The 16,159-nt window shown below is 43.0% G+C and overlaps 1 protein-coding gene across 1 annotated transcript; it reads right to left on the reverse strand.

Annotated features, from left to right (window-relative positions):
• Nucleotides 1-676: 676 nt before the first annotated feature.
• On the reverse strand, nt 677-15,331 carry GPR132 (G protein-coupled receptor 132). The gene is made up of 2 exons (XM_054068981.1): nt 14,704-15,331; nt 677-3,595 (listed from the first exon to the last, which is right to left on the reverse strand). The coding sequence occupies exon 2, from the start codon at nt 3,564-3,566 to the stop codon at nt 2,463-2,465; it is 1,104 nt and encodes a 367-aa protein (XP_053924956.1). The 5' UTR covers nt 3,567-3,595; nt 14,704-15,331; the 3' UTR covers nt 677-2,462.
• Nucleotides 15,332-16,159: the final 828 nt, after the last annotated feature.

Below are 16,159 nucleotides of genomic sequence, written 5' to 3' on the forward strand. Positions count from 1 at the left end.
CAGAGTTTTACATGCAGACTATGAAAATCCTGAGGTTGGGGCAGTTTGCATATGTGTCTTCAGAGATTAATCACTGATGTCCTGGCTGATGGGGCTGTTACGAGCAGCCTGCTGCTGATTATTTCAGTAAAGGAAAGTTAGATTTTCAGAAGAGATGCAGATGTTCAGCACTTTGCAGATCTCTCCTTGATACCTCGTTTGATCTCTGAGATGAGTGCGAAAATACAAACCCACAGTTTGTTTGTTAGCATCGCAACAGAATTTTACATTTTTCCAAGAAACAATCTCCTATTCAATTCGGTATAATGTGAACTACTTTTGAGAACACAGACACTTTGTAGGAGGATGCCAGAGGAGTCATTAAATAGTAGAAAAATTAAATATGTCATAAATACAATGACTTGAAGAAATGCTGTTTTGGCACAATGCTTGCTTGCAACACTGTATAAGAATAAAGCATAATGTACAGAAATACCTGACATTTTTTAAATATTAACAAGTATCATATTTACTTTAACATTAGTTGATGACATTTCAATTCAGAAATATCAACATTAATGACAGTTTAAAAATATTACAGAAATACAACAGTATAGATGAATCAGAACGACACTGAGAAACTCTTCACAAATTTATACTCAATATACTCAAATAAACATCCAAATGATTCATTTTTTCATAGCGAAAGTGGCAGCAACAACAACAAAATCTGCCCCAGCATTCTCTCACGTGTACACCACCAGCGTGTGCAAGGGAGTTCCCGTCCATGGGGAGAAGGGACGGTGTTCTTTAGGCTGCCAGCCCTTCCTTGCCAGTAAAGCACTTAACTCTTGTACAGATTCCTACACAGTAAAAGGTGGATCAATAGCAAAAGGGAAGCATTGGCTAAGTCAGAAATAAAACACTAATTCAACAAATGTTCAGAAGCAGCATAACAACAGCCCCTAGAATCCTAGAATCATAGAATCACCAGGTTGGAAAGGACCCACTGGATCATCGAGTCCAACCATTCCTAACACTCCCTTAAACCATGTCCCTAAGCACTTCACCCACCTGTTCCTTAAACGCCTCCAGGGAAGGCAACTCCACCCCCTCCCTGGGCAGCCTCTGCCAGTGCCCAATGACTCTTTCCGTGAAGAATTTTTTTCTGATATCCAGCCTGAACCTCCCCTGGTGGAGCTTCAGGCCATTCCCCCTTCTCCTGTCCTCAGTCACTGGGGAGAAGAGCCCAGCTCCCTCCTCTCCACAACCTCCTTTCAGGTAGTTGTAGAGAGCAATAAAGTCTCCCCTCAGCCTCCTCTTCTCCAGGCTAAACAACCCCAGCTCTCTCAGCCGCTCCTCATAAGACTTGTTCTCCAGCCCCTCACCAGCTTTGTTGCTCTTCTCTGGACACGCTCCAGAGCCTCAACATCCTTCTTGTGGTGAGGGGCCCAGAACTGAACACAGTATTCAAGGTGCGGTCTCACCAGTGCTGAGTACAGAGGGAGAATCACCTCCCTGGACCTGCTGGTCACACCGTTTCTGATCCAAGCCAAGATGCCGTTGGCCTTCTTGGCCACCTGGGCACACTGCTGGCTCATGTTCAGTCGCTGTCAACCATTACCCCCAGGTCCTTCTCCGTGCAGCTCTCCAGCCACTCTTCCCCCAGTCTGTAGCACTGCATAGGGTTGTTGTGCCCCAAGTGCAGGACCCGGCATTTGGCCCTGATGCAACACAGAAACGTATACATTTTCTATATACTTCAGTGCATTCCAGACTTAACTGCAAAACCAAGTAAAATCTACTGACTGTAACATGTCAAGCATTTTAAGAATTTCAGGACAATGGAGGATCTTGACTAATGCAGTAGAAATGCTGTTGTTCCGTGTTGTCAGGCCACTGTTTTGCCCTCTAATTCTCCTCAGAATGTGCAAGGTAGAGAAAGCTGCACACTGAAGTATTAGGAACATTTTCATGGCTCTTGTTGAAAGACTTCCTTGTTTTTAATATTTTCCACTGGTTAACCACAAACGTTAACAAAAGAGTACGTGCATGAGAACAGGAACATGTACCTCCTCAAGAGCTAGAAATGTCAACGGTAAAAGTGGGCCTTACGTTGTTCTTCTCAGCAGGGACTTTTTTTTTTTATCCATCTCAGAAGATAAAACTGGTTCTAAATCCATACAGGGAAAAGACTCCAAAAATTAAGCTTTTAAGTTTTCAATTTGATTCAAAGTAAGTTACTTAGTTTATTCTACATGTCCTTAGCAAAGCAATATTTTCACCAATTATACTCATGGGCGGACTTTATTGCAGGAGACAAACCGAAATGAGAAGTATCGCTCCCGTAGCATCCTCAGGAGTTACGTCCCATTTGCTATGCCAAAACTTCCTATGGACGTCAGCATGTAAACGCTTGCGTGCTGCAGTCTGCAGCCCGCAGCTGGCAGTAGGAACTTCTTATTTGTGTCAGCAGCTAACTGCTAGCTGCCCCCTTCTTGGTCTTTGCTGCTATTACAGGTCTTTGGACTGTCAGATGAATCTGGTATGTCTTTGTTTTCTTCTCTTAGCCCTCCTTCCTGTGATTCCTTTGACATTTTCAATTTTGTGCTGTCACTCTTGTGATTACTGGATAAATTCAGCCTGAATGCGCTCAATCTCCATCTTCTCAGACTCCTATAGAAATCTTTCCTGACATTTTCACTAACCAGCACGTAGATGATTGGATCGGCAATGCTATTTGCAGTGGCTAAACACAGAAACACTGTAAAAATCGAGTATATTTCTTTTTCAAATGGACATGAGCAATTCTGATGGAACATAAAGTATATGGATCTTATTATGAGTACCACGTGGTAGGGAGCAAAGCAGATCAGGAAAATAACAATAATGGTGACAGCCAGATACTTCACTTTGGCTTTCTGACGACAAGTCAGGCTGCTGCTTGTTTTTGTACTTTGGAAAATCTTGTAGTTTGTGAAAATAAGGATTGTGAAAGGTATGGCAAATCCAAATAGGAATCTGGCAATGCCAAAAGTAGCCAGTTTTATGTCAAGGGGCAAAGTCTCAAAGCAGGTCGTCTTATTCATATGACCTGGATGGTCTTCCATGTAAAATACTGGAGTGTGGATTATTGCAACCACAGCAAAGAGAAAACACACTATTATGATTGCTTTTTTCTGTCCTCTTTTCCCCCTTGATTCCAGAGCATACACCACTGCCACATAACGATCCAGAGAAATGCAGCACAAAAGCAGAATGCTGATGTATATGTTGCAGAAAAAGATGAATCCTGTTATTTGGCAAGCCATTATACCCATTTTCCACTGGTGCTCATCTTGCACGTAGATAATCCAGAGAGGCAAGGTACTTAAATACATCAGCTCACACAATGATAAACTGAAAATGTAGATGGCAATTACTTTATTCCTTTGGATTTGTATGAACGTAAGCAGGGAGGTTAAGCAATTTGCTGGAAGACCTATGGCAAAAACAATGCTGTAAACAGCAACCAGAAGCATCTTACTGTCTTTGTAGGGAATTCCTGTGCAAGAGGAGCTGTTATTTGTGTTTGTACAATTTTCCATTTTTCTTTTTTTTTCCCAGTAGATGTTCCCTGAGAATCAGAAGACAAGGTGGAAAGTTAGCATTTACATCACTTATAAATGTGTCAGTGAAGATTATGGTTTCATATGTGCCAAAAGGAGATGTCAGAGGAAACAGTGCGATGCTTGTGTTTGGGACACATCTAAGAGAGTCAAGTTTTCCAAGAAATGCTGATCTCTTGTACTTTCTCCTGGGAGCTGGGTCTGATTTACTTCCAGGAGAAAGTGCCTTTCTTTACAAGGAACTTCTTCACTACAGGATGCTTGTTCACTAGAACAGGGTACTGTCTGCCTCGCTTAATGATGTCCTGACTAACAGGGTCACACTTCAATTGTGGAGCTTATATAGAGATTTAAACAACAGAGAGTATGTAAACAAATGCAGTTGTGATAACTTCCTCCTGAGAGTGCTTTTATTTATGCCCTATTTTCATTCAATATTGCCCCAAACAACAGCAATCGGCTTCTATGAGTGCTCCTAAGAAACAGAGAAAGGTGATAGAACTGGAAACCAAGATAAAAGTCAGCAACATAAGGAAGAAAAACCTGTTATTAAAATTAGCTGTAACCTAGGTTGGGTGCATTCAATGAGGAAAGTAATTGTGCAGTGTGATATAATGCAGTACTGTATTAAATTTATAGAAATGATTTTGAAGGCATCCTCTATTGTGATGGTATTGAGTTGTCTTAAGTCTCCTGCCTCACTTCACAAGAAAAGAGAAGGAAAACTTCAGTTCCATGATGCAGTTGGTAAGTACATTACATTACATTATTATTATTGCAGTATTACAGTATTAATGTTGTTATTAATGCATTATTATTACTGTATTTCAACAATTATTATTCATTTATGTCGCGTATGTTTTATGCTAATGTTAAGTTAGGTTACGTAGGTTAGCTTAGGGTTGCGTCAAGTCAGGTATATATATATATATATATAGATATATATAATGCCTAGATATGCCTATATCTATATATCTATATCTATATCTATATCTATATATATCAACTCGCTTAACTATGAAATCGACTAACGATGCTCTGGTCAGAACCGTATAGTGGCATTAAGTGAGGTATGACAGTACTGGGGACTGTCCCTAAGCTAGGCTGCCTCATAAAGAAGGCAAAACTGCTGATCAATTACTAAAGTCACTTCCCAGAGGATACTGAGGGCATTAGTCTTCATTTCTTTTTTCAAACTGAAACCATACAGATTTCACAGGCAGACTTCCAACAGAAGGTATCATTTATGGTTGCTCTGACGGGGGAATTCTCTGAAGTGGGTGGTCGTAGTTGCTTTGTCAGACACTAGCTAGCATAGAGGAATCAGGATCTGGCCACTGGTGTGTACCTCCACGCTGTATTGCAGCATGGTGGCTCAGGTCAGGCTAATTCATACTTCTCCCTCTTCTCAATGAATAACTGCAGCTGAAGAACACAAACTTGTAGTGCTATATAATACCTGCCGTAGTAAGCCAGTGAAACTGCCTACCATGTCTGTTTGATGCCTCCGGGAAACAAGAGGAAATAAGGGCAGTTAAAGGAATTAAATGAGACCAAAGAGAAGAATTAAAACATTTAAGTTAAAGAAATGTTACTTAAGCACTTAAAGAAACATACTGCCAGGAGAAACATGTTCTGCTAGGGCTCACCCACCATTACTAGGTGCTACCATGGTCTCAGGTCCTGGTTGTGTTTTGCCCCAACAATGGATATTGAGCAGCTTTCTGAGGCTTCTTGCTCCGTGAGGCTCACTGCACATGACAAACTGCAGTCAGCACATGTGTATTTCTCTCCATCAAGATATGCAAAATGTCTCATCTTCCAAGACATCACCTATGGCTCAGGAAGTGTCTGAGCACGAATCACTGGGGTGATCTGTTATGGAGATTTGCTGTGTAACTGCTCTGTATTTACACCCTTCCCTGGACATCTGCTCTTGGCTGGGGTTGTAGCCACAGCGTTGGGGTAGGCAGGCCTAGGATTTCTAATGTTGTTGTTGTTGTGTTATTGTCACACTGTTAGAGGAATAGATAATAACATTTCTTGCTCCTAAAATATAGTGCCTACGTGCTGTAATGCATTGGGACCTTACAGAGAGAAAAGCCTGGGAAAGGGCAGGGCACCTGGAGATGCCCAAGTAAAAAGGGTTGTGGATGGAAGAGGAATGACAGACGTGGAATCTCATTTTCTTGGGAGTGTGGTGAGAAAGCAGCAGAAGCATCGTGCGGCAAATCCACCAAGCATGGCTGCGAAACCAGATCGAGATTAACTGCCCTTTCCTCACCTTTCCTTGATCCAGTGCACCTTGCATTCCGTGCAGCAGGTGGCCTGGATTTACCAGGAGGAACGGAAAGATGCTTTTGCTCAGGCTTTCCTAGGAAGTGGAAGATTTGAAATACCAAACCTTGTCTGGTGTAGAAAGCAAATCTTCCATCTTGTGGACAGGGATGGAAAACACAGGTTTGTTGAGCGAGAGAACCTGTGTGGTGGTCATATGTCCTCTCTCCTAGCTAGCATCAGGGAACATTGAGCTATCCTACATAGGTGTTCTACACAGCTTGTGCAAGATGAAATTATGAACCTGGGGTGCTATGGGGATAAGTTTTCACATCACAGTCATACTTGCATAACAGCCTGGCTGTCATCTATTTTCTCTCAGCCTTGTCCCAGAGCTGTAGGTCACTGACCCTGCAGTGAACGTGCACAGGGTGGTAACTTAGCAGAAAACTTGTCCCTTTTTTCTATCTGGGTCAGTTGTCTACTGGTTGACCTTTCTGAAATGTCTGATCAGGGTCAAAGCAGCACCAGGGTGGCACAGTGGGATTAGCAGTAAGTAGCACATAGTCAGGAGTGGAGTAAGCCAGAGGCAGGTGGAGGTGGGGGCTGTAAGGAGAGCAGCTCAACCGTAGAGTGAACTGCACCCTCCACCACTCTCCAGGGGCACTGCTAATCTCTGCTGGCTGTTTAGGGGTCTTTGCAACCGAGTTACCCAACTGGGCACTTTTCTCTGTGTGTAGTGCAAGTGCTGAGCAGAACCCTTTGCATAAGTAGTGCATCTGGCCGTGTGAGTCAGTGGAGGTGGACAACAGCAGCTCTAACCACATCCCTGTTTTCAGAGAAACAGAGAATGCCACTTCTAAACCTTGAAAAGTTTGGACTTCTGTGCGCCTGTCAGCTTAGAGCTTATCACTTCAGAGTGAATGTTAGGATCTTCACTGGTTTCTGGTTCTGAACGAAGTAGAAAAGGATCCTGGAAGATGCAGAGACTTGACTGGGGGCTCCTGCCGGTCATTTGGGCCGGTTACATTAATATTTGTTCTTCCCTCAAAAGACTGAAGCATTTTTTCTAGCACTGAGCTGTGAAGAGGGAAGTGAAAACAAAGGGGAAAGCAAAGGGCTTCATTTTGCCTTTTTTTTTTTTGCTTTGTTTGTCTATGAGCTACTCATGTAAAACTGTTTCATTTTCCAGCAGAGAAGTTGGAGTGATAAAAATAATCCCTATTAGAAAAGGTAAAAAATAAAATTGCAGATATAGTTACCGGGGGAGAGGAAAAAGTTGATAAAACACAACAGTTGAACAACGAACTGTTTGAAAGTCTTTGGATTAATTCACCAGAGTTACAGAGAGACAGGAGAGAAAAAAGATACAGTGACTTCCATAACATGAGGACAATTACATCAGCAGAAGGCATTATTTATATATTTTTTGTTTTCTAATAATTTTCCAATTGTCTTCCTATGACAAAGATTATTGTTAGAGCTGAGAATTTGTTTATGTGGATAGTAAGAATATTTTTTTGAAAGCCATGCTTATGACTGTTAAGACAAAACCAACCCATCCCATCACACCTTCCTTCCTGCTCCAGGTATTTGGAAAGGATAGCAACCTGCATATTTGAAAGCATAAATCAACCTTCGGTAAAACAGGATCTGAGCTTCTCCTAAAGGGTTTTGTGTGCTTTCCTTATTAGTGTGTGCTACTGTAACCATGACACATTACTAATATGATGTCGGCCTGACCACTCAAATCGGGTGTCATATGACGTCAGTTCCCAGATATGAAATATATGCCACCTACGGTGCTCATCACCAGCAATGTCACTCCTCTTCTGAACCTTCTCTTTCTCATGCAGAACCTCCATTTTAAACAGAACCTGCTTTTAAACTTTGTGAACTATTGAACTTTCCAGACATTAGCTTTTGGGTCTCTTAACTTTGACAGAAAGTATGAAATTGCCATGAATTATTTGCTCTACTGTGCTCGAAAGGAGGAAAAATGTTTGTAGTATCTCTGTGGGTAAAAATAGATTAAGACCTATTAGCCTAGAAATTCAGTGAATTGATTTATTTTTTTAATTTTTTTTTTTCCATTAGTGATAAACAAATTCACTCCTATAAGCAAGTCTCAGCATACTAAGGAAAAGCAGCAATGGCTTCACTTGGTTACCCAGCTGACTGATCATTTTTCCTGCATACTCAAGATAGTGGGATTTGAAGCTATAAAGTTTCAAGTGTGAGTATAACATAGCATGACATGACATGACGTGACGTGACATGACATGATGTGACATATAACATAATATATAACATGACATAACATAACATAACATAACATAACATAACATAACATAACATAACATAACATAACATTTTGAAACTATAAAGTTTCAAAGTGCTGTAGAGAAAAAAAAGTGTTTTAAAGCTACAGGACTATATTGGGAATCCAGTCTGAGCACAACTCCATCCTAAAACGCTGGTCTCCATCCTGGCTTGATGAGAAATATGGGATTTGAATGCAGAGGCAAATAAACACCGTACAAAGCGGCTTTAATGCCTAACCAGGAAAAAAAAAAATCTCCACATGATTACTGAAAGATGAAAGTGGCAAGTTTCTTCTATTTGCTGGGTTTTGTTTGTGTTTTACCCTCTTTTGAACACTCCTTGGGGGCTGCAGCCATCAAGAAGACTCTCAAGAAACAAGACAGACCTCTAAGCAGCCTTCTGCTGAACAGAGGCATGGCATAGGCTTTGTTTTGCTCACCAAGTTGAAGTAGGAATTTTGTTAGAAACAATCACTTCTGCATCAGTGATTACATCAATCTCCAACTGTAAGACATCAGGCAGAGACCACTGTGGTGAGAGCAGATAACCCCCCTGATGACTAGTGCTGCTTAAAACAAGCTACAGAGAGCGTTTGTAAGCTGAAAATAGGTGCTGTAAGGAAGCAGCAGGACCTTGGGATTAGTTATACATTCTTAATATTTAACTCTATACTGCAGATTTATTAAAACAAGAAAATTTTTGTCAGAGGAGAGAAAGTATTCATCATCTGCTGTTCAGGACAGGAAACTCAGCCATCACTTCTGATGAGAAGAACGCGTTTGATTTAACTTGTGATGCACTGTTCATGTAAGTGAACTCTCAGCAACCAGAGATTTTATATACCTGTGTGTGGGCGTTTACATAGATCCACACATCCACTTCCCACAAACTACAGCTAAAGGCACTATTCTGCTAAAATAGGCAGCTGTGAGTGAACTGTCACATAATTCAGGGTTGAAAAAGGACTTGGCTTAAAACTGTGATCCCTCCAAGAGATGGGTGTCTTATTGTCTTACCTGGTGAGGAACTGCAAGGAAGAGCAGAATGCTAGGCAGGAAAGAGAAATGTATAAGGGCAATCTCCCGCTACAGGATTTAAAACTATCTTGTTCAGCACATCTAAAAGTAGGTAAGCCTACGTATGTGTCATATGGAGTAGATAGGGGAAGTTCACAGGTGAAAAACAGACTTCCAAATCCCTTTGTACCAGCGTCCTTTTTGCTCTGTCTCAATATTTGGAAGTTGTGACTCATGATTTGGGGACTTTTGGGCCTGATGAAGTTTCTCGGTCCTCCCTCGGAGCATCAGAGAGTGGCTATTGTGGTTCATTCCCTGGTACCTAGCAGCTTGTCTAGAAAAGGTCCTGCAGGCAGAGGAGTGGCTTCATGGCCAGGAGAGCTATCAGGAACCTCAGATATGCCATCATAAATTTGAAGCTAAACTATAAAGCCCATGAAGTCACAGGGCTCAGGAGAGCATAGATTTCTGAGTAGTGTCAGCGAAAGTGAACAGCTGAGAGCGGCCACGAGACTGACAAGTTTTGTGCTGCTGATTCACACCCTCTTGTTCGCACACCTTCTTCACACACGAAACAAGCAGGCACTCATGCTCGATGCCTCCCTAAAGCTATCAAAGCTAAACTGGTAGCCTTGGCAGTGGGGGCTATTTTAAATAAGGCTTCTGTTACGTGAGTGGCTCATTTGGAAACCTAACTGGCCACACTTTCTTGCTGACTGATGTTGAACTATGAAGACTTGGAAGAAGATGATGATGAGGGGGATTCCCATGCACAGCTTCTCTGACCCACCGGGGGATGCTCCTGGGTGTCAAAGCACAGCCCAGCGCCAGCGGATTTGACACTGAGGGCTTATATCTGGATGAATATTGCTCTCATCTCTTGGAAGAGCTGTCTGGGGTATGAGATAGCATCTGTTTAAACAAAGCAAGGTGATATGGGCATGCTGGCAGCCAAGCCAGCTAGAGTGCTACAGCTCAGTGTGTCTAATTGACAGTTTTGAGGAAAACTCAGCCTTGGGTGGCTGAACAAAGAATCATCAAGACTTATGTTCAAATCCCAACGTGTGCCCATAACAAAGAGATGCTCTGTCACCCTCTAGACTTCAGCATCACCCCAGCAGCTACTTCGTCATCCAGGCCTGCAAACAGGAGGCTCCTGCCAAACATTTGGCACCTGCAGTTTGAAACACACTAGGAAACATGGAAAGGCATGTGCTAGAGCTGTTCTCACCCCAAACTACGATGACTCAAAATCATCTCTGAGGCAGCAACTGTTCACATGGAGTTGCTGGATATTTCTGAACTGAGGCCATGCATCTTCTCACCTTTCAGTGAGAAGGTGGCAGGTGGCCACATGTGACACCTGGACCAATGCAAGGCCAAAGTAAGGACCTTTAAGTCTGTACGTGGACAAGCGAAAGACAACCACAGCCTCACTGTAGCCAAGTCAGAAACTTATCCTGCTAGGAGGACCATCTTCTCCAGAGATGTGAGGTTTCACTCTCAAGCAGACAGGGTGATCAGTGTGGGGGTGGCAGCCAGCACCTCCGTGCTGCTGGACTCACAGAGTCTACGGGCACCACACAGGTCTGTTGCTGCCACTCACAAACAGAGCAATGTTATTGTAGCAGAGTTGGGTAGGGGGCATGTGGTTTAGTGACCATGCAGTTCTCCTACTTCGCGGTAAGCTCCTTTGCTTTGTAAGCTGTCTGTGGATAGTGGTTGGCCAATGGCTCTGTTTGTTTCCCTGTATCGGTTTATTTTTATTAATGGCCAAGAGTCGTGTCTGACCACAGCTTGGTCTCAAATGTGGACAGCCCTTCCCAAGATCTGTCTTCCATTACTGGCCTGGTCACATCCTGCTAGCCTGTTGTCACCTGGATCTGTCTTTCCCTATGTGTGGTCTTTGTATTGCCATGGTTCATTCCTGACTTTCACCATCCTGCTGCTACTTTCCCTGCCTCTGTCCCAAGTCAGTCAGTAGTTTTCAAACTACTTCTGTCCCAGGAGATCCACAAGTGGTTGTGCACACCTCTTTTGTCTCTGAAGTTTCCCTGGAAGGCAGATGGATGCTGGTTCAGGGAACAAATCTCCAAGCAGGACCACCACCAGGCACTCGCAGGGTGTATTTATTCACAACCAAACACATCTTCTGACCAAAGTCCCAAATTCACAAACTTGCCCCCTTCCTGCATTGACGCCTCCATGGCAATATCAACAGTCGCAGGGGTCACAGGCATTCCTACATCCTCAAAATACGATTTTCCCTTTCACCCCCTTGAAACCCCCTACTATGGCTTGACTGTACTGGAAAGAGTGAGCATAGACAGGGTGGCTGCTTTCTGCCAGTAGCAGAAAAATGCAAAGATGGTGTTGAGCTTTGAACTTGTGACAGTGGATCATCTCTCTCCCATGGGACACTGACTGGTCTTGGCATTGCCAATGTGGGGTTGTGCAGGAGCTGCACTGCTGCTGGTAGTATTGTCAGTAATAAAGAGGTTGCTGGGCAAAAGTAGGGCAAAATGATGCCTGAAATAATTTGGTGAGCTGGCAGACTTGGGTTCACTGACATACTGCTTGTCACTGAGAAGTCTAGCTAGTTTCCCCTCAAAATTGTTTTACTTTTGTCAAAGGAAATGTTTCTCAGCAGGTGGGATTTGCAAAGCCTTATGAAAACCACAATGCCTTCTACACCTGAAACAATTCTATTTTTAGTGGAGCAATTAAAGATGGTGTTCACTAGCGGTCTGAACTCAGACACCAGTATTTCCTCCTTTTCCATTTACTGTGAAACTCAACTTCTTTGTTCCTTCTTGTGCTATGATTTACTTTCAACTAATTGGAGAACTACTGTTTTCCTTTTTTGCATCTAGGTCACCTCCTCTAGCTAGCTGGGTCACATACCAGCAGCAGGGTTTTTCCCTTAAAACCTTAGTTATACCAGCAAAACTGTGATTCCTCTTTGCACCTACACATCTCTGACGTCTCTGTAAACCCAAGCACATGTGCTAAATCTCTCGTAGTGTCTTGTCCAAATCCTCAGCTGCAATCTCTTCCGGCTTTTGTACATCTACTACAATGAACATCTCATTCTTCATTGGGACTCTTAGAGTCTCCCCTGCGAGATATTAATGTAAAAATCCCAGCTACCAGCTATTCCCTGAAGTATCCTTCTTTAGGGATATCAAAACCATACATTGTTTCTGATAGACGCTGTTCTGAATTTCCCACTTCTCTCATGCCCTGCTCGTCTGTGCAGTCATACAACCCACTTCACTTTCCACTTCAGTTTCAGTACTGAACCTCTGGTGTTCGTGGCCGTCAGGACTGATGCAGGATATTTGGTTCTCAGAGAATATTTTTGTCAGATGCTCTGACAAACACCAACAGCGACAGCCAGGTCTGAACCTTAGATGTGTTTGGTAGTGTACTGTGCACTACAAACCCTGCTTTAAAAATAACCTTGATTCATGAATGTAGATAAGATCAAAGTACAGTCATCTAAGAGACAGATTATGTCAAGTCTGATGTCCTTACGGAAAGCAGCCGTGAAGATGATAGGTGTTCTGCCAGTATGGTGGGATCCTTGACTCCCTCCTCCTCCGCTGCTCCATTGTAGATCCAGCATAGGATTCAGGGCTAATTGAAAATAACGTTCCTCCACGTACACTGTCCCCCAAAGGGTTCAGTTTAAAGTAGTTATTTTGACACAGTGAGGCACGCTTCACTCGGGGGGTGATAACATGTAGCAGAGGGATATGAGAAGGTGTCCTATCTATTAGTCTCTGCCAGACCTGTCCTGGCTCCATGCGTAAGACGTGCACGGCAGCCCTACGGCCAGGAGAGGAGGGGAGACCTACAGATGCATTTGGTCAGGCAGCTGAGTCTGTGCAGGGAGGGAAGAGGCATCAAAGGGGATAGAAAAAACCTCAGATGGAACTGCATTATATTCCTCATTGCTCGTTACATATGTAGCATGCTGAAAATGTAATGGGTTTGCATCGAGTCTCAAGAAACAGCTAAGAAAATCTGAGCTTGTGCTGGGCTCAGGACTGATGTACAGGCACGGAAACCTGTCCACAGAAACCCTGGTGCAGCGGTTACTGCACCTGCCATTCCAGCCACACTCCTGCCACCTATGGAAAAGTCCTTGGAAGAAAATCTGTCTTACCCATTGAGTGCTAAAGAGCAAAATAAGTGAGTCCTCTTTGCCCACTTCCCCCAGGATACTGCAAGCCAAGGAACCACTTGTTGGTTTGAAGGTAGCAGCTAAATGGGATTATGGGAAGAGCAGGTTAAAACTAAGCCTAGATACTTCTAAGGCTTTGGCAGAGAAGAAAACTTTATCTTAAAATTTCAAGAGAATTGAGCAGCTATGAACTGTAGTGCTTTCTATTGCAACATAAACAAAAAACAAACAAGGGAGGTAACAAGGAGAAGAAAAAGAACTGAAAAGACCCTATGAGAAACTAAATTCAGGAAAGAGAATTCAGTTTTATTGAGTCAATAGGTCAGCTCAGCTCTGGTAGGATGTTTACCCTTTGCTGTATTTTATTTAGTGTAAGAAAGGTCCTCTCCTATCTCAGAATCTCTCAAAGCAAATACAGGATCCTTTAGAGTCTGAGAGGAAGGAACCCAAACTGATTCATTCTGCCCATCTACCAGTGTTGTGCGATTGCTATTACCAGCCTGTGACTTTATCACAAGACTTGTGGTCTCCCTAAAGCTGCAGCTACTACTCAAAACAATAGCTATGCTAAATGGAAAGGAATATCAGCTTTCATTTAAAAGTAAGGCGTTTGGTTTGTTTTGGAGAGTATTATGCATGGTCCCAGAATTTTTGTAGTTTCAAAGAAACAAGTCAACTCCCAAAATATTCAGGAAAAAAATAATCTTAGCTCAGTCTCCACATTTCTGAGTGCCAGAGCTCAGCAGTAGTCTGTGAGTAGAAGATGGAGAAAAAAAAAAGATATGTAGTATATCTGATTACTGTGGACCAGCAGGTAAACACTACAATAAAATTACTTTCTTGCTTTTCCAATAGAGTAAGGATGAGAGGAAAGGCAGGATGTGAATTCTCCTTATGGCCTGCCAAAGAAATTCTGCATTCGTGCCTCATGCTCTGCAGGTTATAGTTAAATCTAACCTCACAGCAACCTGTATCCTGCCAAAATCCTTCAATCCTAATTAGCACCCGTCCCTGACTGGAACAGAAATTGTTTCGTAAGAGAGAAATATATATTTTTTTAGGAAAGGGAATGCGTAAGGAGGGCAAGTTGCAGAGACTCCACCCGCTCCAATGAACTCCATTTACTACAGACCCAACATTTAATGTCCGTTATCAGCCATAAGGAGATTTAGAGTACGGTGAAGCATTCACAGAGTCTGCATTTCTGAAGCAGAAATGCACAGCATTGAAGAGCAGTAATCAAAGCGGAACAAAGCAAAATAGTGCTAAGGACAAATAATGCCTCACCCCAGGGACAAAAATAACTTACTTCTTTTCTTTCTGGCTTTTGCAAAGGAGACGATGAAGTGCTTCACCTCGTGCTGTACTCACAGGCAGTTCTGCAAAAGCTCCAGGAAGTTGCTAACGATACCGCGCACAGTTGTAAGTGGTGTGAGCTAAAAGAAAGTAGATTGCTCATGACTTCATCAGGCTCCTGACGTGTGTCACTGGTAGTTAGGTGCATGCTTGTATATAGGAGGATAACTGAATACCCCACCCTTGAAAATCTTGAGAAAGTTGTAGTAAAAAGACATCTATGGCAAGGAATACCTGCAAGAAGATCCACTCCTCAAAGTATACTGAAAGAGTGAGAAGAGGCAGAAAAAACAATTTAATAATTACTGTAAGGAGAGGATAATCAGGAAGGGGAAAAGACAAATGCTTAGGGTAGGAAAATGTGGAATTAGCAGGAAGATAGAAGGAATAAAAAACATTATGCTTGGTGGGTCTGTGTGTGAGTGCAGCCCAGGGACTCGAGGGCTGTCATGCTCCTACCAAGCAGAGCATGCAGGATATCAGAGCTTGTGCAAACATTGATGCAAAGTCAAAGGTTTCAAAAAATATTTTGGAATAGCCTGTTCTCATTGCTGTCCCCTGTGTTGGTTTCAGTTATCAAATAGCACCCACGGCCTTGCATAGTGATCTTGAGATAAGCCATGCATGGGTGTTGCCTTTCACAAGTGAGCGGCTCAGCAGTCATGGCTTTGTCTCAGGAGGGGGCACACGAGAAAGGGTGTGCTTCCTGCCTCCCTCTGCCAAACCAGACAGCAGAGCACAATTTGGCAGAGTTTGGGCTGTTCCCCTGACTCCAGCCTGCTTTTAATCTATCTTTCTTGCTATTCCAGCAGGGCTGTGGGAATACTTGGATACTTGCATAGGTATACTTGAGCTCTTTGCTGGGCACGTGTAGCTGCGGCACAATGAGCTGCTACAACTGGCTGATAGAGGAAGCAAAGACTGACCAGTGCAGTCAGAAGAGCAGCTAAGAGAAAGGAAAGCGATTGCTTTCAAAGTCCATCATTTGTACAGAGGTGACAAGAAGGTAGTTTAGCTCTTTTAACTGCCGGACTCAACTTGTGACCAAACGTTTCATCTCTTGGACTCCTATTCTGGATGTGCAACTTAATCATTGTGCTAATGTGCCCTGGAGGGACAAGAGACCGATGAACTGCCTCGAACCTCCTGACTTGGGCTGCCAGACTCTCTCAGGAACAGAATGCCTGCAGTAGGTGCTTATTCCTTATCTGTACAGTCGAGGTAATACCCACTTTGGATGCTACACGTATATTCACTTGAATATGTACGAAATGGCTAGGTATTTAAATGGATTAAAATTAAAGAAATGCTTGGCATGCAATTTCATTCTGGGATGAAATAGTTACTTTAGTTCAGTTCTGCCAGAGAGGGTTTCTGGGGAAGTGTCTTTCTCTGAAGAGCAATTCATT

This window comes from Cuculus canorus, chromosome 5 (genome assembly GCF_017976375.1).
Source record: "Cuculus canorus isolate bCucCan1 chromosome 5, bCucCan1.pri, whole genome shotgun sequence".
Taxonomy (NCBI): Eukaryota; Metazoa; Chordata; class Aves; order Cuculiformes; family Cuculidae; genus Cuculus; species Cuculus canorus.